Source organism: Mauremys mutica, chromosome 7 (genome assembly GCF_020497125.1).
Source record: "Mauremys mutica isolate MM-2020 ecotype Southern chromosome 7, ASM2049712v1, whole genome shotgun sequence".
In the NCBI taxonomy this organism is placed as follows: domain Eukaryota; kingdom Metazoa; phylum Chordata; order Testudines; family Geoemydidae; genus Mauremys; species Mauremys mutica.
Genome location: NC_059078.1, coordinates 66326292 through 66351560, shown reverse-complemented (window position 1 = coordinate 66351560; position 25269 = coordinate 66326292). Strand labels below are relative to the sequence as shown.

Here is a 25269-nt window from a genome sequence, read left to right as displayed (position 1 = left end):
ATATATATATACACATACACACACATACACACACATACACACACTCCGTGCATGTGGGGATGTATGTCTAGGATATATAAAACTGTAAGCAATGTGATACAAAGTGGATGAAGAATTAAACAAACAGGTAGGCTTTTTTCAAACGAATATACTCAGTTTTCTGATGCTTCATCCATTAATTTTGTTTATTCATGCTCATAAGCAATGTACAAACAGGGGGAATCCTCAAATGCAGGATTTTCAACTGTGCCCATTTAACCCTGCCCTGTTTTGCATTTTTAAGACCTTAAAGATGAAACACTTGGTAGCAAAATTCATAGACAAGCTATAAACAGAAGGAGGGTACAGCTTTAAATAATTATGTCAAAGAAATGACAACTGAGCTCTTTGCAGGAGCAGGGATGAATAATTACAAAGCTGGGACATAATTAAGCAATTTTGACTGTCGTATTCTTAAGCTGTCGTTCTGATGTGAAGTGCTGTCATGCCCAGCAACATACTTCACACTGGACAGGCATCTTCCACTTTGATCTACACTTATGCCAGTGAAATGAGGTCACAGTCTGGTCATTAAATGAGGCTTCCTCATCTGGCTCAATGCCCCTTATCCAGCCAGGCTTACAAGATTTTTATTAAAATCAAGCATGATACAACATTCAATATTTTGACAGAGGAAAATAAAAACATCACAGAGTAATGAAGTTTAGCTCACTATACATGGAGAGATGGAACAGTGCATTGTAACACTAAACTGTTTTCTAATGAATGACTGCATCTCTCTATCAGACAGTCACATCACAAACAGATGCATTTTAAACAACAAAGGATGAAATGAAGCAAAGCACAAGAAAGTGCAGTGTCTTGTTAAAAAAATAAAAACCTGAGACATAAATGTAAGTATAGGAATTTATACAATATAAAATATTTATGACTTTGCAAAGACTTGTGATTGCCAAATACTTCTGCATTTGTGTAAATAAAAGCTGGTTGATGAAAATGTCCTGACTTTATTCTCATTTCTTGTGTTGTTCTTAGTGGATCATTCGGCTCTCCCACTTATTTTATGGAAAGAATAAAATGACACATCACAGCCTCTTCCAGTTTATCAATCTGCCTTGGTTTTATTTATTTATTTATTTATTTTGGCTGAATAGTTTTTCTATCTCCTGCTTACCATGATGAAGGAAACCTAACTTCAAATTTGATTTTGTTATGAATAATAAGTCTAACAGGTTCAGTGTACTACAATACTCAGGAAAATATTTCCATATGGCATCTATTCAAACCCTCACAACACATTCCAATTCCACTAATTATCAGAAGCTAAAGATGAGTCAGTAATGTAACACAGTTGCAAAAAAAGCAAACATCATTCTGGGATGTATTAGCAGAACTGTTGTAAACAAGACACAAGTAGTAATGTTTCCACTCTACTCCACGCTGATTAGGCCTCAACTGGAGTACTGTGTCTAGTCCTGGGGACCACATTTCAGGAAATTTGTGAACAAATTGGAAAAAGTCCAGAGAAGAACAACAAAAATGATTAAAGGTATAGAAAACAAGACCTATGAGGGAAGACTGAAAAAACTGAGTTTGTTTAATGTGGAGAAGAGAAGACTCAGCGGGGACATGGTGCCAGTTTTCAAGTACATAAAAGGTTGTTACAAGGAAAAAGGAGAAAAATTATTCTGCTTAACCTCTGAGATAGGACAAAAAGCAATGTGCTTAAATCTCAACATGGTCTGTTTAGGTTGGACATTGGAAAGCACTTCCTAATTGTCAGGGTGGTTAAGCATTGGAATAAATTGCCTCAGGAGGTTGTGGAATCTCCATTGCTGAAGATTTTTAAGAGCAGGTTAGACAAACACCTGTCAGGGATAGTCTAGATAATACTTAGTCCTGCCATGAGTGCAGGGAACTGGATTAGATGACCTCTCAAGGTCCCTTCCAGTCCTATGATTCTACTTGCCCCCACCCATGTACAGTATAATTAATTCCCTTTATCCAAAATCCTAGTTATCCAAATGCAAAGTGTGCCTCCCATGTAGTCCTATGTAGTTAATAGCACGTCCATTTATCCGAATGCCCAGTTGCCCGAAACTTTGAGATACCCCCAGGCCATTCAAATGAATGGGAGAGTACCATATATACTTGTATATACACATAACGGTTGCCACTAAAAAGCATCATTTCTCAATAATTATCACACCATGATTTCTGTGATACAACAAGTATCAGAGGTATAGCCGTGTTTGCTGCTTTTACAGATCCAGACTAAGAGTCCTGTGGCACCTTATAGACTAATAGACGTTTTGGAGCATGAGCTTTCGTGGGTGAATACATGCATCCGACGAAGTGGGTATTCACCCACGAAAGCTCATGCTCCAAAACGTCTGTTAGTCTATAAGGTGCCACAGGACTCTTTGCTGCGATACAACAGTTATTTCACATTCTAGAGTACCATTTTGTGAAAACTGTGGGAAAATGTTCCTTTTAATGGTTTTCACTGTATTTGTATATGTGTAGTGTATCTCTAAATATACACACACACACTGCATCTACAAACAGTTCCATGCATGCAAAATATGCTTACATATTATATGTCTGAACATCCATAGTAAAACACACTCACCCAGGGCAATTGTTTGTTTTTATAGGTATATTCAAACTCAATTACAGTTGCTTATTTTAAATTGGCTATTTGTATAGTATATAACTTTGTATGATGAATATAATTCTGTAGCACACTTACAGATATTTACTCATGCCATCAGAAAGCATTTACAAAGGTATTTTATCATTCTAGATAACATCAGCAAATCTGTAACAAAATTTAAAAAAAAATTGAACAAGGCTACAGGGACACTAAATTTAAACCCTGTGCTAAGAGAATTGTTGAAATAAATGTATTTTTTATCTTTTAAGACTTAGAGGGCAACTAATTCAAAACTACACAGTGGAATAAATTAGTAATACAAAGGATAAAGTTTGGATCCTGTCTATGAGAACACCTTACCCTTAACAATTGGTTTAACAGCAAACACAAGTAAGAACCGGCCAATAAAGTAGGTACACACTTGAACAGCCACTTTCTCCTGCACTAGTCGAAACACAAATGATAGATTTATAAATGAAGAATTTAACTGTTAATAGCATTAGAATAAAACTTCACTAATAATGACCTAATAGATAGAAAGAGAACAATTATAAAAAATAAATGTCATAAGCACAACATAATTTACACATTTCAACTGCTGAATTTTGCAGGATTTAGTAAAAAATATTCTGAGAGGAAGCTTTTCACAAAACCTTAAAAATAAATGCTTTCATTTACTACACACTGTATTATAAAAGCTGAAATAGCTAAAGGTACTTAGTAAACAATATGTCAAACCTATGCCTGAATAAGAACGGTTAGCATTTTAGTAGTTATAAAATGAATCAATCTGAATTAATTTGCTATCTACTGCAATTGTACTGGTGATAACGAATTTATCTAGTAACACTTATGCCATCAAATATAGTGTAGCTCCATTGCTGCTGTGCTATTATTCAGCATTATTGGAAATCTGCAATAAATTATTGATGATGTATTTTCGGGAAGAAAACAGCCTATAGAAACCTACCAGATTAATAAACTTAAAAAGAATTTTAGATAGCTAATCATTGTAGCATTACAAATATCTCTTGAAAATACACTGAAATACTAAGGGTGCTGTTATCTTGTACTGATCAATGATGAAAGAAGACAAACTGGAAAAATTGCATCTGTATTCTGTTTGAGTCAAAGGCATGCAATTTGCCCAATTTTGAGGCAACTGGTGTGAGAAAGCTTGAGTCTGAATCATAGATTAGAGAAACTGTCTCTCCAACATCAACACTCATTAATATGACACCACATTAAATTACATTGTATCAACTAAAGGTCAATAAACACCATAGGTGTGAGTTCTGAGATCAACATCTGTGTACAACATGCATGGCAGGGGACAAAGTGTCAGAAAAATTTCCTTCTTTTCTAACAACATATCACAGAGTTGTTATAGAGCTTTAGAAAGAGCAAAAATATTCTTTTGATCCTGGCAACATGTGTGTGTTAATTAGCTATGGTTCAAACCAGCATTTCAACTATGATGCAACAACCACAGTCCATTAATCAGATTTAACAGTAAAATTCTGATCTTGGAAAATACAGATTAAGGGGTTTTTTTGTCCCATACCTAATTCAATAAGCAATACTGTGGCCTGCAAGGTCTCTGTCCATTGCTTAGACATAGCTTTAACCAACCTTTCAGAATAGTTATTTTAAAAATATATTACTGTTTAACAAAGGTATGCATAGTTACTTTTCTCTGATTTATAAAGTGGCAGGCAAGTGGGATCAGTGTACATTATAATCTCCATTTAGTCTCCTACCTTAGCATCCATGGGCTTTACCACTTTCATGAAGGCACCTCGTAACAAGGCTTCCTCACGCTCCCATTTGGTTACTTTCCGAGTATCAAGAAATTTCAGGGTGGTTAATTTGTGCAGAACAAAATATCTAAAAGAAATGACAAAACGTTTGAGTTAAAATCCACATTGACATACAAATCCATCTTCACAAATTATATGACTCAAAAAAAATATACAATTGAAATGACCTTTCTTTTCCCAATCTTTCACCCACTCCCTATAATCTAGCCTACTCTATGTCAGGAAATTGATATTTTCCCTTTGTGAATGCAATACTAAGTGGACCAGGGATACTCTGTTGTAGGTGCAATGAAGTATTATTGTGATGTATGACACATGGGTCAAATTGGAAAAGGCAGCTTTCTGAGAACATAAATACAGAGAATAGCTACAGAGAGTTTGATAAACACGACTCCCAATTTTTTTTAAATTTGTTAAGTGTAATGTTCTCTGATATCCTGCTGGACAATTTGGGCATGGAGTTATGTAAAAAAAAACCAAAAAAACCCCAGAATCTTCTCCACCTGCTGTGTAGTTTTGTAATTTTTTTTTAAATGCTCAGGTCTTCAGTCACAAACTCACCTTCAAACTTTTATTGACTTTTGCTACAAATATAACAATTACCATCATTAGCAACATCAGGTAAATTGCATATTAGGGTTTTGATCCAGCTTCCCATCATATACCCTAGAAAGTCACCCGCATTAAAGATAATATTCCAAGGTACACAGTGATTATGCTGTGCATCAAAGAACATTTAAGAGTCTTATTAAAAACAAGACTTTAATCTAGAGATGGTACTGAGCAATATAATTTGGATCTGGCTTCAAGATCGGAATTTTGACCCTGCCACAGTTTGGAGATATGTTTCCAGTTTTGTCTTGTTACTGATATAGGCCCCATTCATGTAAACCTGGCTCAGGTTTAGATTCCAAAGTGCACATGCACACTCTTACATGCACACACACCCCCAAATTTTGGACAGGTGTTCAGATTCAAAGTTCTTGTTCAGTCCCATTGCTAGTTCTCTGTAACTGCATGTTTTGATCAGATAACAAAAGCTTCATTAGCTTGAAAAATACTGTTGGCTCCTTACATACAGAAGTAGAAAGCATGGCATGAATCAAAAGCAAAACCAAACATACAACTACTTCAAGTACCTGCTATTTACATACAGTCAACCAGATGTGAAACAGACTTTGCAAGGGAGGAAGTGCCAGACTCTTTCCTGACAGGGGGTGGAAAGGTGATTGATAATATTCCCCATGCCTAGCTGTTTCCAATAAACACCCAATCAGTCAGTCAGTCAAACTGGTAATCATACTGACTCCCTCTGGCATTTGAAAGAACTCCCACACATCCAGAAGTCCCAGGAAACCTTGCACAATGCATATGGCTATATTTTAAAGGGAAAAACAGTGCTATTCTTTTAAAGATCGGAGTTACCTTCAAGTACTCCTCAGTCCTGGAATCTCCTTCACTAGGAGGTTGGATAGTCATCTGTCTTAGATGGCTTAAACACAACAAATCCCACATCTTGTTAGGCTATATGACCCTTGAATTCCCTTCTAACCCTATGGTTCTATGATTAACTCAAAGAGATTCCAGATTTGTCCCAAGTTGAGAGACCAAGGGAGTTCATGAAAATCACATTAATGTTTTTATAAATTATTTAACCTTTCTACATCCAGACCCCCCCCCCCAAAAAAAGCTACAAAACAGCCTTTCAGCTATATACACCTTTCCTCTGAGGCAATGGCCTTGTAAATTTTTAATAAGTGAATTGAATATGTTCACTGACACACATTAAAATGGTCTACAATTTTAATATGAATCATCAGCCTATGTACTTCAATTAAATAATAAAAACAGAATAATAGTTATAATAGTAATAAACTCTGCAAGGTGAGAAGTCAGTTTGCTACGTAGAACATGTCCCAAGACAATTTGTTCGGTGTAGCTAGATATTAGAGATACTGCCATACTCTCAGACACCTCCCATCTTTCCTGGCTGCCCTTCCAGTCCTTTCTGACATTCTGCTGCCCCGTATCTTTCCCTGGAAAAGAATACATCCATCTTGTGTTACTGGCAGAAAAGCTCGGATGACAACAGATTCTTTCAAACGAAGACATGTACAGAAGGAAATAATATGTCAAGAGCGAAGCTCCAAATGAGCAAAGACACCCACTAAGTGTAGGGTGAGAAAAGATGAATATTCAGGTGAAGAAAACATCAGTATTAGAAAATCAGCAAATGTTTAATGATGGAATGAAAGATGCCATCAAAAAGCAGGCAGCAACAAAACTGACAACAGATGAAGACAGCCCTGTCATTTTTGCTGACTTTGGATCACAGCCTTAAATGTCAGTCTCTCTGTCATTTTAAGAGAACTTAAACTTATAAAAGAATTGTTTCTATGGGAGTATTTTTCTCCTTTTCTCGCCCACATTTTAAAAAAAAATATTCCAGAATTAGGGCCTTAACTAAAAAAATCCACAAAATAATTAGCCAATTGTGTCACAGGACGGAAGTATTTTCGGGATTCCTAGTGGGGGAGATGTTCTACAGGGGATGATAAAACACAAAGGCAATCTGTAACAGACTTTTACTAGGAGTAAAGTATCCCAATAATGATGCAGTTTAAAAAGAGCCAAAATTAAATTACAACTGAATGTTATAGATATAATTACACAGGTTTTTAATAAAACAATTGTTTAAGTCCAGCATATGACTTCCAGGGTATATTTTAGTTAGCAATATACTTCATTTGTGATGCAAATTCAGCCTAAATGTAACACCAATTTGCCATAAAAAAAAATCTATAAAAGATTCCTAAAGCCACAGAATGAGCACTACAATATCAATTCAACCCTTGTAAATATTATCCAGGGTTATTTGTTGCACAAAAACTCCTTGCTGTGATGTATGACTTAGTTACTAAGGTTATCACAGCAGTATCCTAAAGTTGCATAGTACATAAAACATTTCAGTTAACAATGCAGGGAGGTTAACTCCCACAGATAACCTACTATCAGAAGGTTAGCCCAGATGACATGCCTCTGTCAGCTTCCAGGAGCTATTGATGGTTCAATCAGTTTGTTTTGAAGGTAAAGTACAACAAAAGGGCACTAAACTTATTCAAACTGTCAACAGGGACTATCTGGAATGTTGCTTGCAGGTAAGTAATTTTGGGTGTTTTAAGACTATTATCAAACACCGATGGCTGCAGAAAAAGACAGCTACTAATAACACAGAGTGCAGCTATCATAAAATACTTTATGGCAGGCACTGGGATCTATAAATTGCATGACACATTGCAACTGCTTTAGACTTATACCATTGCCAGTTAAAAGAATACCACAGAATGTAAAATGTAGATGCATTTTTTTCATTCAAAGTTTAGAATGTTTTGTTTTAGTTCAGGGGTTCACTGGGGTATTTTATGATCATTTTGAATCTTAGCACTGCTGCAGGTGCCCTGAGTCTGCTGTTGTGGGGCTGACCATCTTTGCAGTAGTGTGAAAGAAGGTAGTTATCTGTAGTGATGAGGAAAATGGTGCGCTCTGGAAAGGGATGCTAGGATGGTGTGTAAACACCCAAAGGAAACCAGCTATGCAAGGAAAGCAACATCATCTTTCATCCAAAACTCCCCTACCCCTCCTCCCAAGTGTGTTAGGAAAGCAAACTAAAAAGGGGACCAACAGAAGTCTTGAACACTTGTAGCTGTAGGTGGGAAAAAAAACAGCACACGGAATATCGCATTCTTTTTTATCTCAGCTTTAAAGAAGTGGAAATGACAATATGGACTAAAATTCATTTACCAATTCCGTAAGTGTTCCATATGATTAGGATTGTTTTAACATCTTTTACACGGCCCTGTCAAGACATTAAGGGGACATTTTCAAAGTGATGCATGGGTTGGTGATTCAGTTATACAACTCCACCACCAATGTTAATGAAAGTTGGGGAGGAAAATCTCCATACAATACTTGAGAGAGGTGTTGAGGTCAGAGTACTGGAACCATACTGAGGAAGATGTGAGTTATAATACTAAATCAACACGCACACTTGCACTTTTATATGCATAATATACAAACACTGAATAAACAAATAATAATAGTGTCTCCAATACTTACTCCACAGCCTTAGACAAGTCAGAGACAGGGGTGCTGGAACAATTTGTATAGTGAGGGTGCTAAGAGCCATTGAACCAACTATAAACCCTGTATATAATGGAAACAACTTCAAGTCATGGGGTGCGGTAGCATCCCCAGCACTCCTAGTTCCAGCCCCTATGGTCACAGACTTTCTATGTCAGTTTCCTTATTTGTAAAACGGGGGTAACAACATTTAGATACCTTGCAGGGATATTGTGGGTATTAATTAATGTTTATAAAGTGATTTGAAATGGAAAGCTCTATGCAACTTATTTTTAAAATATACTCCAAGGTACATCTACATTTCCAGCAGTAGGTGAGTACAGACATTGAACTCCCAGCTGGCATGGGTATAAACAGCAGTGTAGACAATGAGACACACCTTAGATGAGTAGAACAAAGTGCCCTAGACATCTGAACCCCTATAGTCAATATCCTACACAGCTCTCTACATGCCCAAGCAGTACCTCCCACATCTATACTGCTATTTTTAGCAGCATAGTGTTCCACTGCCAGAGCCTTTCCCCACCACAGTGAAAAGCTCCAGTGAGGGGAGGTAGTGGGGAAAGGTTCTGGAAACAAGGGAAAGGCTCTGACAGGAGGGAGCTACCAGAGCCTTTCCCTGCTGCCTGAGCCTTTCACTGCCACAGATAGCTACACACTGCAGCCACAAGCATGGACCTAGTCTGCCCTTCACTGCAGCATGTACCTATGTGTGCAGTGCCGGTACTCCACCCACTGTAGATATAGCCTGTGTTTCGCAGCCGCCAAACAGACAAGAGCAACAATTCACAAAATTCTTGAAGAGGATCTGACATTTAAATATATAAGAGTCCAGCCTCAAATGGAATTGGGCAAGAGGTTCTAACAGAAACACCAGGCAGGAGGGTAAGGAAAGCTGTTTTAAACATGTACATGAAACATCTGGGTCCTGATCCAAAACTCATTGAAGTAAAGCGGGTCCTTATGTGTGCTAGTTTATACTTTATATTATTTGCAGGGCCGACTCCAGGCACCAGCGAACGAAGCGGGTGCTTGGGGTGACCAATGGGAAAGGGCAGCACATCCGGGTCTTCGGTGGCAATTAAGCAGCGGGTCCCTCAGTCCCTCTTTGAGTAAAGGACCTGCCGCCGAATTGCCACCAATGAATGAAGTGACCAGTTTGAGCTGCCACCGAAGTGCCACTGATCGCACCTCCCCTCCCCCCCTCCCCCCTTTCACCGCTTGGGGCAGCAAAAAAGCTTGAGCTGGCCCTGATTATTTGGAGGTATATTTCATTAACCATTTAGGTTTAAGGGGTCAGAGCTCATTGCCAGCCATTAACACATTATTCATTAATATTATTGGCAATTCTAGGAAATCTCTGTTCTAGAGTCAAGGAGTCCATAACAAGAAAAGTCACACAATGTTATAGCATCTGGACTCTCATGTGGATGCAGATTCAGAGATTACCTCCCATCATAAAGCAAGCACAAGCTACAGAATATGCTGGGCTTTATGACGCCAGAGAACATAGAGAGAAGAGAACAATCACTCTTGAACCACACTAAAAAGAAAGCTACAGGGTGCCAATGAAGTTGCCCATTGGAAATGGATCTTTGACTCTTCCTACACTATAGGAGAAATGGATACATAGGAGTTCACATAATAGAAGGAAAAATCATGAGATTGAGCCTATAATGAAGGAACAGAGCAAAGGTTAAACTATACAAAGACCCTTAATTTTCTCCTTTTATCTTACTTTAAAAAAAATTACATATTATGCTGTAAACAAATTCACGGCACAAAATTCATTTTGGGTTGATGGACAGAGAGTTGTACATCCAAAAAAGTCTAGCATTCCTAGTACTGTATGTGCAAACTAGATGGGCAAGGTTTTGGATTAAGAACATTTCAATGTCTTCCTTTTTATTGGAACCTTTCAACTACTGTAGTACTATATTTTTTCCCCTCAAACCCTAGTAGCCTGAAGGCTAATGAACGTGCACAACCTCACTTGCAGGATTAAAGGGCCTGAGCCTGCTCTCATTTATATTGGTATAAACTGGGAGTCACACCACTGAAGTGAATTATGTTACACCAGTGTAAAACTGGTGAGATATCAGAATCAAACCCAGAGGGAATGAATGGTTGACTTTAAGGCATTGGGCTAGATTGTCTACGGAGATTTGGCTACTTGGCCTCTATTGTGACTGTGGGAGTTGTGGGGCTTATTTAATGTTTGACCAGCATTGTTTGCTGTTATAACTCTCTCTGTCTCTCTCTCTCTCTCTCTGTCCAGACACTGTTGAAATAAAAAGGCCTTGGTGAAAGGCAAAATATCATCATTATCATCAATAAGATGAGTAGTATTAGCCTACGCCTGTTTGCACCTGTTAATAGTTCACTATCCTTAGGGGAAAAGGTTTCCTTTCTTTCTCTCCTTTTGAAATACGTAGATGTGGAATTTATATTATTTATAAAATACAATAAGCAAAAAAACAAAAAAGGTAGTCTGCTCTCAGTAAGGGCAATGATTGAGAAGAAGGCTGAAAATCTCACAAGAGGAGCTGCAATTTTGCAGGACCACACGTGCAGAGCAACTGATTTAGTTCAGCAAGCTAATCTATAGAAAATGCATGAACTTCCTTTCTTATGGTTGTATTTTAAGAAGACTCTATAAGGTTATCACCATTTACTTCTTTCTGCCAAAGATAGCATATTGTACTTTTAAAGCTAATTTAAAATAAACTCAGGCATTTGTTTCCACTTGCCTTTGTTTCCATGTCAACAGTGCTATTAATGAATGAACCATTCCAGGAAATGTCAATAAGGAGCAAAGAAGAACGAACAAGCACTAAAAACTTCACACACAGTACACACCCCTCACAATTATCTCACTTTAATGAAAATAGGTGAGGTCACCTACAGCATTAACAAATGCTTGGTAACACATTCTGACCCAGAGGATTTTTCACAGTTCAATAACAACGTGTTTGAAGTTTTCACTACAAACAATACACCCACCGGAGAGACCAAGTGTGGGTACAAGAGAAGCAACCAGCAATTATTGTGTTGACTTCTGTTACTTTGATCTCTGGGTCATGACCTTTGGTTTCTTGCAATCTTCAAAGCAGAGACTGTAGATGAGGTTATTTAGAATGCACACTGTTCTTCAAGCCACTTTTTTTCTGTATCCTTTTTGGACTGGAATGTTTTCTAGCTTTCCTCCCTCCCCTATATTTGAATATACTGCTCTTAATGACCAGTTATCCCACACAAGAGCTGATCTTCTCCCCACCCCACCCCAAAGTATTAGAGAAACTATTTCTTGAAATAAACTCATGCAAAAATGTAATGTTGGCAAACATTTTAAACAATAGCATTTCACACAAAAAGGAAACTGAACACACATTTTAAAAAAACATACATAATCTTCACAAAAACAAAAAAACACTCTGGTCCAGCATTTTCAATAGTGACAGTTGAGAAATAGCTTTTCTTCCTAAAAAATTTTTTTTGTTTTTTTTTGTTTTGTTTTGTTTTTTTACACAAAAACAGTTTTTTAAACACATTCGATGCCATAGCAGGATCAGGGCCTTGCTGAAAGAATAATTTCATATGTAAAATTATGTATAACATCCTACATGTATTTAAATATGTTATAACTTTAAAAAAATTACATTAAAATTCATTTTTTTAACTTGTGCTACTAACAGCACTTTAGATAATTAAAACTGAAAAGCTGAAAAATCTATTTGACTTTTCACCACTGGGTCAGTTTTTGCAGGGTTTTGTTTGGTTTAGTTTTTTGCTTTTTGCATTTCCATTCAGCTTGTTACAACAAAAATAGTTGAGAAAATCTTGATTTCTAGCAACTTACTTTCTGGTTCTCACACATCTGTAGGATGCAGCAATGTTCAGGTTGCAAGCACGTAAAGGTTTTAATTCAAAACAAAAGACTTTGGTGTGTGTGGTGTATTGTTTTTGTTTTTGAAATTTCATACAGGTTTTGTCAAATGTTTTTTCTTTTAAAAAAAATTAGGGCAGAATTTTATAAGGCACTGAGTCCTATGAAACTAAATACTCTGAACTCTAATTGACTGGAATGGAAGTGAGTATGCTATTTATTTTGCAAGATGTGTCCCATCAAATTTGGGCCTCAACTACCTGACTACAGCCCTTTAAGCAAAACTTTTGAACTCTCACCTACCTATGTAGATACCGAGTCAATATTCTCCATAATATAGTAGCCATAATAAGTATACATACTAAGACCTTTTGATTATAATACTGTCTGGACACTCTAGAGATATGTCTACACTGCAATTAAAAATCCATGGATGGGCCATGCCATCTGACTCAGGCTTGGGCTAATGAGCTGTTTAACTGTGGTGTTGTTTAACTTCAGTGTAGACATTCAGTACAAGGCTGGAGCCTGGGATCTGTGAGGTGGGAGGGTCCCAGAGCTTGGGCTGCAGCCTGAGTCCAAATATCCACACTGCAATTAAACAGCCCCTTAGCCTGAGTCAGTTGACAACGGCCAGCCATAGATGTCTAACTGCTGTATAGACATGCATTGAAGGGCTTGTCTACACAGGGCCACAGTTGAGACTATGGGGATGTGAACTATAGAATGATCTAATATGTTGTGCTCTAACTGCCTTGTGTAGACCCTGCTGGTGTGCACTAAAAGGTCACTAGTTCACATTGATGTAGTCCCATTTCAAACAGGATTAACACAAACTAAGTACTGTACTTTTTAGTTCTCAGCAGCAGGGTTTACACAAGGTAGTTAAAGTGTGACACTTCCAAGCACTCTACAACTCATGCCCCAGTAGTTAAATTACAGCATCATGCAGTTTATGAGATATAATGAATGCTTATGGGAAAGTACCAGGAAGTTTGCATTTCAGCTGCAGAGCTATATGTTATTTAACTACTGAGTAGGCTATTCACTTTAAAACCAATTAATTAAAACTGTTTTTATAGATGCAAAAATGCCAAAAAAAATCTGAAAGGAGGGGGGGAAAAAAAGCATCAGTGTTGCAGTTTTCAGCAGATAGATAAATCCAGTCACTTCACATTTCTGACACAGTGGTTTGCCACAGTGTGACCTAAAACTACCCTGACCTCATAGAAATCAACATTTTGCACTGAAATGAAACAACAGACATGCTTGTTTTGATGTATGGCTGTGTGACATATTATAAATATTACATCACATAACCACAGAGATTGTCAATCAATAAGATTTTTTTCAGACAGCACTAAATGAACCATGGGTTCTTGCCTCTGAATGGCTCCTTTAAGGTACTACTTTTGCTTAAATGATTAATAGCAGACATATTGTCAGAAAGTGTACTTAAAGTGAAAAACAGTAAACTGTAGAAATATCATTCATTTTTAAGCAATTCTCTAGTGAAAATGTCACATAAATTTACATAGAGACAGCACTATCAGGCTTTTTGTAAGCTGGGTATTAGGCATACCTTCCACTTCAGGGTGAAAGTGATGGGAAAATATTTTATAAAATCTAGGCCACGTTACTTAGTGGAAACCAAGATGCCATAGCTATGCTGAATTCAAAAGTAGGATTGTTAGAAGTTAACATCTTTAGGCTAAAGATGCACTAAAAACTATTCTCAAAAGTTGGGAATACTGAATATAGAATGTTCATACTCAAGAGAGCTGTGCTACTGCCAACTCCACAAGCAAAATTTCAACGAACTACAGTATAAGCAATAAGCCACTGCTTCCAATCCATGCACCTTCCAAACAAACTCCTTTCAGGTCTCCTATCCTTTCTACTGCATGTGTTGAACTATACCTCCTACATAAGACTTTTGATCGTGTAAAGATACAATCAGTGTTTTCAATATCTTAGATAACATACTGAAGAAAAAGCTCAGTTTCTCACTAGATAGCTTACTGACCATGTTTTTTGCCTCTTGATTAACTCAAAGAGGGCCATTTTCAGTTAGCTAATGCGGAAAATGGCAGTACCCTTGGTCTGAAATCAAGTATCATATTTGACTGGGGCAAAGAAGCTCAGACGACATCAAATAGAATTTTATTATAATAATGTCTCACTGCCAGAGGGCGGCAGCTATGAAGAATGATGTCACTCAGCAGGCATTCCACAGAGTCTTGGATCTAGAGTCAATCACTGTGATCACCAATGACAATTAATCTTTATATTACATTTTGTTCTTCAAAAAATAAACCTATTTGCATATAACTAATTCCCAGCTACATTTCTGTAGGGCTACACTCAAGAGGGACACTTTACCAGGCTTCCACTCTCAAGTGGTTCTTGTTAATTGCCAAACTTCTGCTAATGAAAACACATTTAAATGTCGCATGGATATTTTGCTTATTTTAAGACTCATGGTTTGACTCTACATTCTGACTGCTCCGTCTTTGAGCAGAGAAGTGTGATACCTAAAGAGGAGCCTTCTCTGTATTCTTAATTGATTTCTTTTGAAATATGTTGAAAGAAGCAAGTCCTCATAATTCCTTTTCAGGAAAAAAGAATGGAGATCTACAATAAGCTAATTATTTTAATCACCAGATTCAGCCACCCTTACTCACACAGTGAGTAGTGCCTGGCTCCGAGGTGGACTAAAGAGAGCACGTAAGTTCACAATTAAGTTAATCTCTATTCAAGAAAGCACTTAAGAACGTTTCACTTTAAGCATGTGCCTAACTGCCATTGACTTTGGTGGACTTAATAAGCACACGCTTATGTGCTTTCCGAATTGGTGCCCCCAGTCGGTAATTCCACTGAAATAAGTGGGGTTATTCAAATACTAAGGCACTACACACTGCAGAATCTGGCCCTAAGGGAGTCAGCTTTGCCTAAAGAATATAGGAAGGTTTGTTATTTTGGGAACATGCTCTGATTTTAGCCATCTGACTCCATCCAGCATTAAGAAATGGATGCATCTTATCATATTTGGGAGCTAAGATACTAACCTGTACCTCTGGTAGTCATCCTCATCCTTGTCCTTGCTGACCAGTTCATTTGGGCAAGCCATGTTTCCTAGTAAACTGAGGTATTCCAAGGAGGGCACCACATCAGCCAAGTGATCCAGCAGGCTTTCTAAATCTGTTATGTGTCAAAAATTGTGGGTTAAGGATTCAATGACATTATTGTAAAAAGCATTTATAGTTGCACCACCACTGATTTAAAAATGCATTTCAATAATTGGCAATCAAATTTACTATGACCCACAGGAAGATGTCACATTAATTGTTACAAAGGCAAATGGGGCTAAATTTAAGTCAGTTTTTCAGCACAGATTGAAAGAACTTGACTGTTGTGTCATTCTTTTCTCCTTCTCTCTTTTCCATGTGGCTTGCTACAAAACATGAAAACTTTGACAAAATGATGGATACTGTGTGGTTAAATGGTTAACCATTTCTGGAGCCATTAAACTTTTCCAACATGGAAACAAACAGTTACTTTCATAGCACATTCATCACTAATACATTCAGTCCACTGGAAAATGAATTAAAACAAAAAGGAGTCAAACCACAACAAACCACTTTCACTACAAGAATATAAATGCTTTGAGTGTCACAGCAATGCATTGATAATTATTCAATTAGTATACATGAATAAATGCTTCACCGAAAGCAACTTAAAAACCCCAGTGTTACAACATGAGGTATATATCCTATATCAAGTGGAAATAAACTCTGGAAACATCATCTAAATGGTTGTATAGTTGGGTGTTGATCAGGCTTTTCAAATTAAGTGTATTCCTCACTCCATAAATATCATCACCTTGGATATAAAAATGAGATTTAAATATCCACTGCAACATGGGAAATGCAACTTAGATTTAAGCAGCACAGCACACATCAGATTGAACAGGTGCTAGGCTGTTGATTGAATGAAGAAAAAATATTCATTTTGTTAATGAAAAATATAAAAGTCCTTAAAAGATTATATATAATCTTATTTCTTTCAATTATATACAAGGAAATGCTGACTCTCAGGAAAGAAGTGGCATGTACATGTATATTATTTTTAGTTTAAAAATGGACTGGCTTAGATAATAGTGATTATTCTAAAACTATTCAAGAGCAATTCAGTGTTCTCATCTACTCCTGCTACCATAAACAACAACTCTTTTTCAAAATAATCCTCAGTTCACTTTTTTTGCTATTATTTATACTTGATTTATGTAGGCCCCAGAATGTCAAGAATGGCTTAATTGCTAAAAACTCTTCTTCTGTTGTAAACTTAATTTCCATTTTACTTCTCATGCGTATAAAAGCTCATGCTGATCATCAATTAAAAATTTTTGTACGTTGATAGCCACCAACTCTGTATTTCTATTTATGCTCTTTTCCATACACTCTTATGTATCTTCAAATACTCTGCATAAGAATGGTGAAAGTAGCTACAGAGAGAAAATTAAGTAAGACGACGAGGGTGTCACTTTTTAACATGATATGCAGAGTTAAACCTCAGGTATGGAGGATTATGTTAAAACTATCAACCTAGATTCAGCAAACATTCAAAAAAAGTGGAAAGATTCCAACTGATTTCAGGGGGCAGTGGATCAGGCCCTTAGAAAAAGTGCATTATTGTAACATTATTATTACAAATCTATCTTTTTCTGCTACCCAAGCCTAACCAGGTAGTGGTAACTTACTCTGACGACTCTGGACCCCTGAGTCACAGATTATCTTTTTGGTGGAGAACATTCATGGCTCTCCGAGTCAGTACGTAACTGACAGAAAGAAAGCAAATTTTGCTGAGGTGAAGTACTTTACGCTAGCATTGAAATTAGAGAGTCGTCAGACATTGCCAAGGCAAGATCACATGATTGTTTGAATCTGGAAGTAACCCATCCAGATGCAATCCTGTTAATCGTCTGTAGGACATCTTAAGCTACAATGATGCTCCCTGAAAGAGGTGCTTTATCACCACAAAAGTTAATTATTTCCATTCCTTTTCCTTAATGGCAATCCCAAGAAGTTTGCTGTTAAAGATCTGACCTTTTATTACAGAAAATTCTTAGTATTGCACAGATAGAAAAGATCTTCCTTTACAGAGTGAGTGGGCAGAATTTTCTGTCATGACTTCATTAGAAGTCTTGTGAAGCAGAAGTTATTTCATTTTTCAATCCTTATAGCTACTTAAAGAATGCTGAATCAGGTTGGGACAGAAGTGTTCACTATAAATAAATCCAGGGTCAGCCATGAAGATGTAGGGACCATATTTCCAAAAGTATTTAGTTGCCTAACAGTGCAGATAGGCACTTATAGCAGGATTTACAAAAGTGCCTCAACAGGTTAGTCACCTAACTTCTATTGAAAGTCAACAATAGTGACATGCCAACTTCATTTAGGCACTCTGGTAAATCCCACAAAATGTCCATCTGCACCTTTACGAATCTAAAAATATGTCCCCAAGTATCTAGATTAAATGTGAGTGCCAGACACCAATCTTTACTTTTAGTTGAAGAAAAATGTAAGTCCCTACTCAGCAGAGGAGAGCTAATAACTGATGACATCAAGAAAGCTGAGGCGTTTCATGCAAATTTTGCTTCTATGTTCACTAAGAAAGGTTAATCGTCACCAGATACTCAATACAATGAACGTTAACAAGGGGGAAGAAACACAACCCAGAACAGGGAAAGAACAGCTTAAAGAATATCTAGATATGTTATATGCATTAAAGTCATCACAGCCTGATGAAATTCGTCCCAGTGTACTTAAGCAACTACCTGAAGCAATCTTGAAACCATTAGCATTCATTATCAAGAACTCATGGGGGACAAGTGAGATCCCAGAGGACTGGAGAAGGGCAAACATAGTACCTATCTTTAAAAAGGAAGGAGCTGGGGAATTATAAATGTCAGTGTAACTTCTGTATTTGGAAAAATACTGGAACAAATTCTGTAACAATTCATAAGACCCTACAAATCTCAGTTGGGGGCTCAAGGTCCTACTATAATATAAATAATAATGAATTATTTTTCATCCAGAAGGATTCCAAACCACTTTTCAAACTCTGGGCCAAAACCTTGAATCGGAACTCCCAGCCAGCGCCTTGCTTGTCACACTGTGAAAGAAAAATTAGAGTTCATTTGCAGCCAGATACCATATCAAAGCCTGCAGAAGAAAATCCACCCTATTCCATTGCTGCAGTCAACTAAGGCTGTGGCTACACTTAGCACTTCAAAGCGCTGCCGCGGTAGTGCTGCCACGGCAGCGCTTTGAAGCGCGAAGTGTAGTCAAAGCGCCAGCGCTGGGAGAAAGCTCTCCCAGCGCTGTCCGTACTCCACCTCCCTGTGGGGAATAACAGACAGCGCTGGGAGCCGCGCTCCCAGCGCTGTGGCTTTGACCACACTGGCGCTTTGCAGCGCCGCAATTTGCAGCACTGGAGAGGGTGTGTTTTCACACCCTGCTGCAGTGCTGCAAATTTGTAAGTGTAGCCAAGCCCTAAGAGAATGATAGGGTGATAAGTAACAGCCAGCATGGATTTGACAAGAACAAATGATGCCAAACAAACCTAATTGCCTTCTTTGAGAGAGTTACTGGCCCAGTGGATGGAAGCAGTAGACATATCATCTCGAGTTTAGTAAGGCTTTTGACACCGTATCAGATGACAGTTTCATAAGCAAACTAGGGTCATGTGGTCTAGATTCAGTTATAATATAGTGGGTGCACAACTTGTTGAAAGACCTCATTCAAGAGTAGTTATCAATGGTTCACTGTCAAACTGGGAAAGCGTATCTAGTGGGATCCCACAGAGGTTAGTCCTGGATCCAGTACTATTCAATATTTTCATTAATGACTTAGATAATGGAGTTGAAACTATGCTTACAAAATTTGTGGATGACACCAAGCTGGGAGGGGTTGCAAGTACATTGGAGGACTGGATTAAAATTCAAAACAATCTTGACAAATTAGAGAATTGGTCAGAAATCAACAAGATGAAATTCACTATAGGTAAGTGCAAAGTACTTTAATTTAGAAGGAAAAAAATCAAATGTACAACTACAAAATAGGGAATAGCCAGCTAGATAGTAGTACTTCTATAAAGAATTAGGGTTATAGTGGATCAAAACTGAATACAAGTCAACAATGTGATGCAGCTGCAAAAAGGCTATCATCATTCTGGGGTATATTAACAGGAGTGTTGTATGTAACTCATACAACATAATTGTCACACTCTATTGAGCCCTGGTATGTCCAATTCTAGGCACCACACTTTTGGAAAGATGTGGCCAAATGGGATAGAGTCCAGAGGAGAGCAACAAAAATGATAAAAGATTTAGAAAACCTGACCTATGAGGAAAGGTTAAAAGAACCCTGGGCATGTGTAGTCTTGAGAAAAGATGACTGAGGGGGAACCTGATAACAGTCTTCAAATATGTTATGGGCTGTTATAAAAAGGGCAGTGACAGGCTAGACAAACAGCTGCCAGGTATGGTCTAGGTTTATTTGGTCCTGCCTCAGGACAGGGGGTGGATTTGATAACCTCTAGAGATCACTTCCAGCCATAACATTTCTATGATTTAGAGGCTTTAGTTTTGCATATGAACTTCTAGGCAAGCATGACGGGAATCATACACCAATTCGGTTGATAGACAGTTTTACGTGAAGTCTCACCACATTCTTTATTGAGACATGCATTATTAGCAGTCTTTAATCTACCCTGTTCCAATGGAATGGATGATGGTATCCTATGGATTTTTTTATTTTATTTAAAACAGTAATGTATGGAGCACCACATATTTTCATGGTGTTTTACAGAAACGTGGAATAAGACACCATTCCCTAACCTAAGAACCCCCACCCCCAAAAAAACCCTACTTATTTACAGAAAAGTGGATTTTTGACAGTAACAAGCAACATATGCCAGTAGCACTTCAAAAGAAATGTGTCGAATAGGATGATAAAATTTGAAAGCCAGAATCATTTGCGTTAGCAACTGAGACCAAGTCATTACTAAAATTATTATGCCTTAGTTCATTAACTGAACTTCTGCTCTCTAGGACTGTAACCATCGCACACACACCCATGAAAAATATCCATGAGCCCATCACATGTACAGATTTCCCCCCCGAACTAGGAGACCCATCCATCTACTGTCACAGATTATTCTTTGCAAAGTATGTTGAAGTCACGTAGGACCTTTCTCGTGATTGAGTGCTTCCCTGAAATGCATCATAGCTCATGATGCCTCAAGTGCACTGTTTCATTAATTGGCATATCATGTGCTCATTATAAAAGATCAACACTAGGCCACCAAAATAATGCATTAAAATATCTATAAGGCTGTGCTGAGAACAGACAAAGTAAGCAGAGTCAGAAGTGGGAGTGAAAATCCATTCTCAGCTTCCCCATTGTGGTTTATTATTGCAGCCCAGAGGGTGTCATCATGGTGTGATCTGAACCAAAGAGCTGCAAAACCCTTCTATAGCAATTTAAGACCACAATTTTAGCTCTGCTCTCTGTGAAAAGTAAATCCACCATTAAATCCAAGGACACTATTAGAGATTTTTTTTTTTGAAGCGTGGACACGGTGCTGAACTGATGGAGTTTTTTTATTTTTATGTACATTCTATTTAGATACTTGACTACCTACCATGTGCGTGCATGTAGCCTACAAATGTGAATACTACCGTCTCCATCACTTGAAATTTGTTTTTAAAATATCTCAACTATGTCAATTAAAGTGCCTCAGGAAGTATTCACCAATCTCCTCATTCAGTAGTATCATCAATCATACCAATAGTTTATGTAGTTCCTAAGGACTCTTACCAAAAAATAAATCCTCATAAAAAAAAATAACGAGCTATCTGTCCCTTTATTTTATTCAAATTGGTTAAAGATACCACAACTGTCAGTACACACTAATGTACAAACTTATACATAGAATCCTGTGGCACCTTATAGACTAACAGACGTTTTGCAGCATGAGCTTTCGTGGGTGAATGCCCACTTCTTCGGATGCAAGAGTGGAAATTTTCCAGGGGCAGGTAAATATAAGCAAGCAAGAAGCAAGCTAGAGATAACGAGGTTAGATCAATCAGGGAGGATGAGGCCCTGTTCTAGCAGTTGAGGTGTGAAAACCAAGGGAGGAGAAACTGGTTCTGTAGTTGGCAAGCCATTCACAGTCTTTGTTTAATCCTAAACTGATGGTGTCAAATTTGCAAATGAACTGAAGCTCAGCAGTTTCTCTTAGAAGTCTGGTCCTAAAGTTTTTTTGCTGGAGGATGGCCACCTTAAGATCTGCTACTGTGTGGCCAGGGAGGTTGAAGTGTTCTCCTACAGGTTTTTGTATATTGCCATTCCTAATATCTGATTTGTGTCCATTTATCCTTTTCCTTAGAGACTGTCCAGTTTGGCCGATGTACATAGCAGAAGGGCATTGCTGGCATATGATGGCATATATTACGTTGGTGGATGTGCAGGTGAATGAACTGGTGATGGTGTGGCTGATCTGGTTAGGTCCTGTGATGGTGTTGCTGATGTAGATATGTGGGCAGAGTTGGCATCGAGGTTTGTTGCATGGATTGGTTCCTGAGCTAGAGTTACTATGGTGCCGTGTGCAGTTACTGGTGAGAATATGCTTCAGGTTGGCAGGTTGTCTGTGGGCGAGGACTGGCCTGCCACCCAAGGCCTGTGAAAGTGTGGGATCATTGTCCAGGATGGGTTGTAGATCCCTGATGATGCGTTGGAGGGGCTTTAGCTGGGGACTGTATGTGATGGCCAGTGGAGTCCTGTTGGTTTCTTTCTTGGGTTTGTCTTGCAGTAGGAGGTTCTGGGTACACGTCTGGCTCTGTTGATCTGTTTCCTTATTTCCTCGTGCGGGTACTGTAGTTTTGAGAATGCTTGGTGGAGATTTTCTAGGTGTTGGTCTCTGTCTGCGGGGTTAGAGCAGATATGGTTGTACCTCAGTGCTTGGCTGTAGACAATGGATCTTGTGGTGTGTCCGGGATGGAAGCTGGAGGCATGAAGGTAGGCATAGCGGTCGGTAGGTTTTCGGTATAGGGTGGTGTTAATGTGACCATCACTTATTAGCACTGTGGTGTCTAGGAAGTGGACCTCCCGTGTAGACTGGTCCAGGCTGAGGTTGATGGGGGGTGGAAGCTGTTGAAATCGTGGTGGAATTTTTCCAGAGTCTCCTTCCCATGGGTCCAGATGATGAAGATGTCATCAATGTAGCGTAGGTAGAGAAGGGGTGTGAGTGGACGGGAGCTGAGGAAGCGTTGTTCCAGGTCGGCCATAAAAATTTTGGCATACCTCGTTACCTCATTATCTCTAGCTTGCTTCTTGCTTGCTTATATTTACCTGCCCCTGGAAATTTCCACTATTGCATCCGACGAAGTGGGCATTCACCCACAAAAGCTCATGCTGCAAAACGTCTGTTAGTCTATAAGGTGCCACAGGATTCTTTGCTGCTTTTACAGAACCAGACTAACACGGCTACCTCTCTGAAACTTATACATGTGTCTACCTCTGAATCCCAAAGAAATAGATAGAATAAACTTTTAAAAGTATGCCTAATGTGTGAGTGGTGTGTGTATACACAGAGGCTTACTTAAAAAGTTTATTCTAGATCTAGAGATATTCCTGGTTCCTGAAGTATTCCCCATTTTTAACTCAGGGAATATCACTAGAATGAGTAATGCTTATAAACTTTGTAATGTCTGCTCATTGTGCATATATTGACATAGACAAAGTATGTGCATACACATTATGTACCACCCATTGCATAAACACACACATGCATATGAATAAATGATTTTTTTTTCTACTGATAAAAATCAAGCACCACATTTCAACAGTAGAATATTGACCATACAATTGTTGACAAGAAGTGGTGGTGAAGCAGTTCCAATGGAGGTTGCATGCATTGTTAGACTGATGTCACCTTTTACAAGCTAGGCACAACCAAAAATATCTTCTTCCTATCTCCCTTTCACCACACTAACAATACTGTACTGTCTGCTGTGAAACAATCAAAGATATTTATATTCCTTTCCACCTAACTTGACTATCTAATTTATCTTCTGGTGCACATCACCATAGTATCTAAGCACTCTTATATTCAACAGGAGCAAGAAAAAGTCCAATAAAGTGGACAAGACTTCTCTCCTCCTTAAAGGTTGCTGGGTCAGTAGTGTGTATGTGTATTTGTGCACACGTCAGAGAGAGTTCACTTCTCCTCCCTCTCCTTTCTTTTTTCTTAGTAGTTGTTACTGTAAGGGCGACTGTAAGAGTTGGATTAAAGAGTTCTGAAAGTGGCCAGGTCTGTGGTCACTTTCAACTCCTCTCGAAAGGAGTTGCACTGTATTTAATACTGCTGCGAAGAAAGCTTGGCCTCTCAAGTTTTAACTTGGAGACTGACAGCTCAATTCCCTATAGAACATAACCGTGAGGGATGTTGCAATCAGAGAACAAGAGGCATACTTTTAGTTAGTTTGGTCTATTAAAGGAGGACCTCACAGATGATGACAGATATCCTGATTTTCCCCTTAGAATTACAAAAATGTAGGACTGAAAGGGACCTTAATAGGTCATATAGTCCACTCAAGGAAGGACTAAGTAATAACTAGACCACTCCTGACAGGTGTTTCTCTAACCTGTTCTTAAAAACCTTCAATGATGTAAATTCCACAACCTACCTAGGCAACTTATTCCAGTGCTTAACCACTCTGATAAGTCCTCCTCCTATTTCCATCTCAACCTCAGTGCAAGTGTACACATCTATTATACAGACATCTAAGATACTGATTTGATATCTCCTCTATATTCCCTCTTTTGTCCCTGATATAATTGCCCATGCTCTCCCCAGATTTTGACCCTCTCCCAGGTCTCCATGTTTTTGAATTACTTGTGGGCTTTTTTTTCCTGCCCCCATAGAACCTAGTTTAAACCCCATCTTGCTAGGTTAGCCAGCCTTTATCCAAAGATGTCTTCCCCTTCCTCAATAGATGGATGCCATCTCCACCAGCAGTCCTCCTTCCTCAGCCTTGGAGATCGCCATAAGAATACCCATATTCTATGGCAAGCCAATGTAGTAAATGGGGCACCATTGTGTTAAGCTTTTGGCAGCTGGTGTGATTCAGGAGATGGGCTGCTGCACTGTGGATCATTTGGAGCGCCCACATTTTCAGGTCTGTGCCTTAATTCCCAATACAATGAGCTGCAGTAATTCAGCCTGGACATTATGAAGACCACACCTTGGTCTGATAGTATGCTCTGCTCTTGCCAAGAGCAGATGGAGGAAGGTATATTTGGCAGTTGCACTGATTTCTCTTTTCCCTCAGGCTTCCAGTATGTCTTCCTCAGGCTTTGCTTCACCCATCTACCTTCCATCCAGGCAACAGTGCTACCAGAGACTGAAATGAGCAAGATGTAGAGCTACATGTTATTTACATTTGAGAATGTGATTGCTTCAATTTGATGATGATCAGAGAATCAGGAGAGATTCCACAGGTGAATGACATGGTACCAACAGGGAAGTTAGCCTCTAAAAGAGAGGCGGTGGGTATGTCTACACTGAAGCTGGGAGCATGCTTCGAACATGGGGTAGACAGATGGGAGCTAGCGCCATTTGAGCTAGTGGGCTAAAGCCAGCAGTGTAGCAGGGGTGGCAGCTCAAGCTAGCTGCTGAAGTACAAACCCACCAGGACCCCC

General features: G+C 38.5%; 1 protein-coding gene across 5 annotated transcripts in view; it reads right to left on the bottom strand.

Moving 5' to 3' along the window:
• LRMDA (leucine rich melanocyte differentiation associated) overlaps positions 1 to 25269 on the bottom strand; it is a 981216-nt gene that overhangs the window by 394403 nt on the left and 561544 nt on the right. For all 5 annotated transcript variants that reach the window (XM_045025044.1, XM_045025045.1, XM_045025046.1 and 2 more), the window contains exons 4-5: positions 15571 to 15710; positions 4417 to 4543 (exon numbers count right to left, since the gene is read on the bottom strand). In XM_045025044.1, coding sequence (XP_044880979.1) covers positions 4417 to 4543; positions 15571 to 15710 — 267 coding nt within the window. The remainder of the gene's footprint in view (positions 1 to 4416; positions 4544 to 15570; positions 15711 to 25269) is intronic.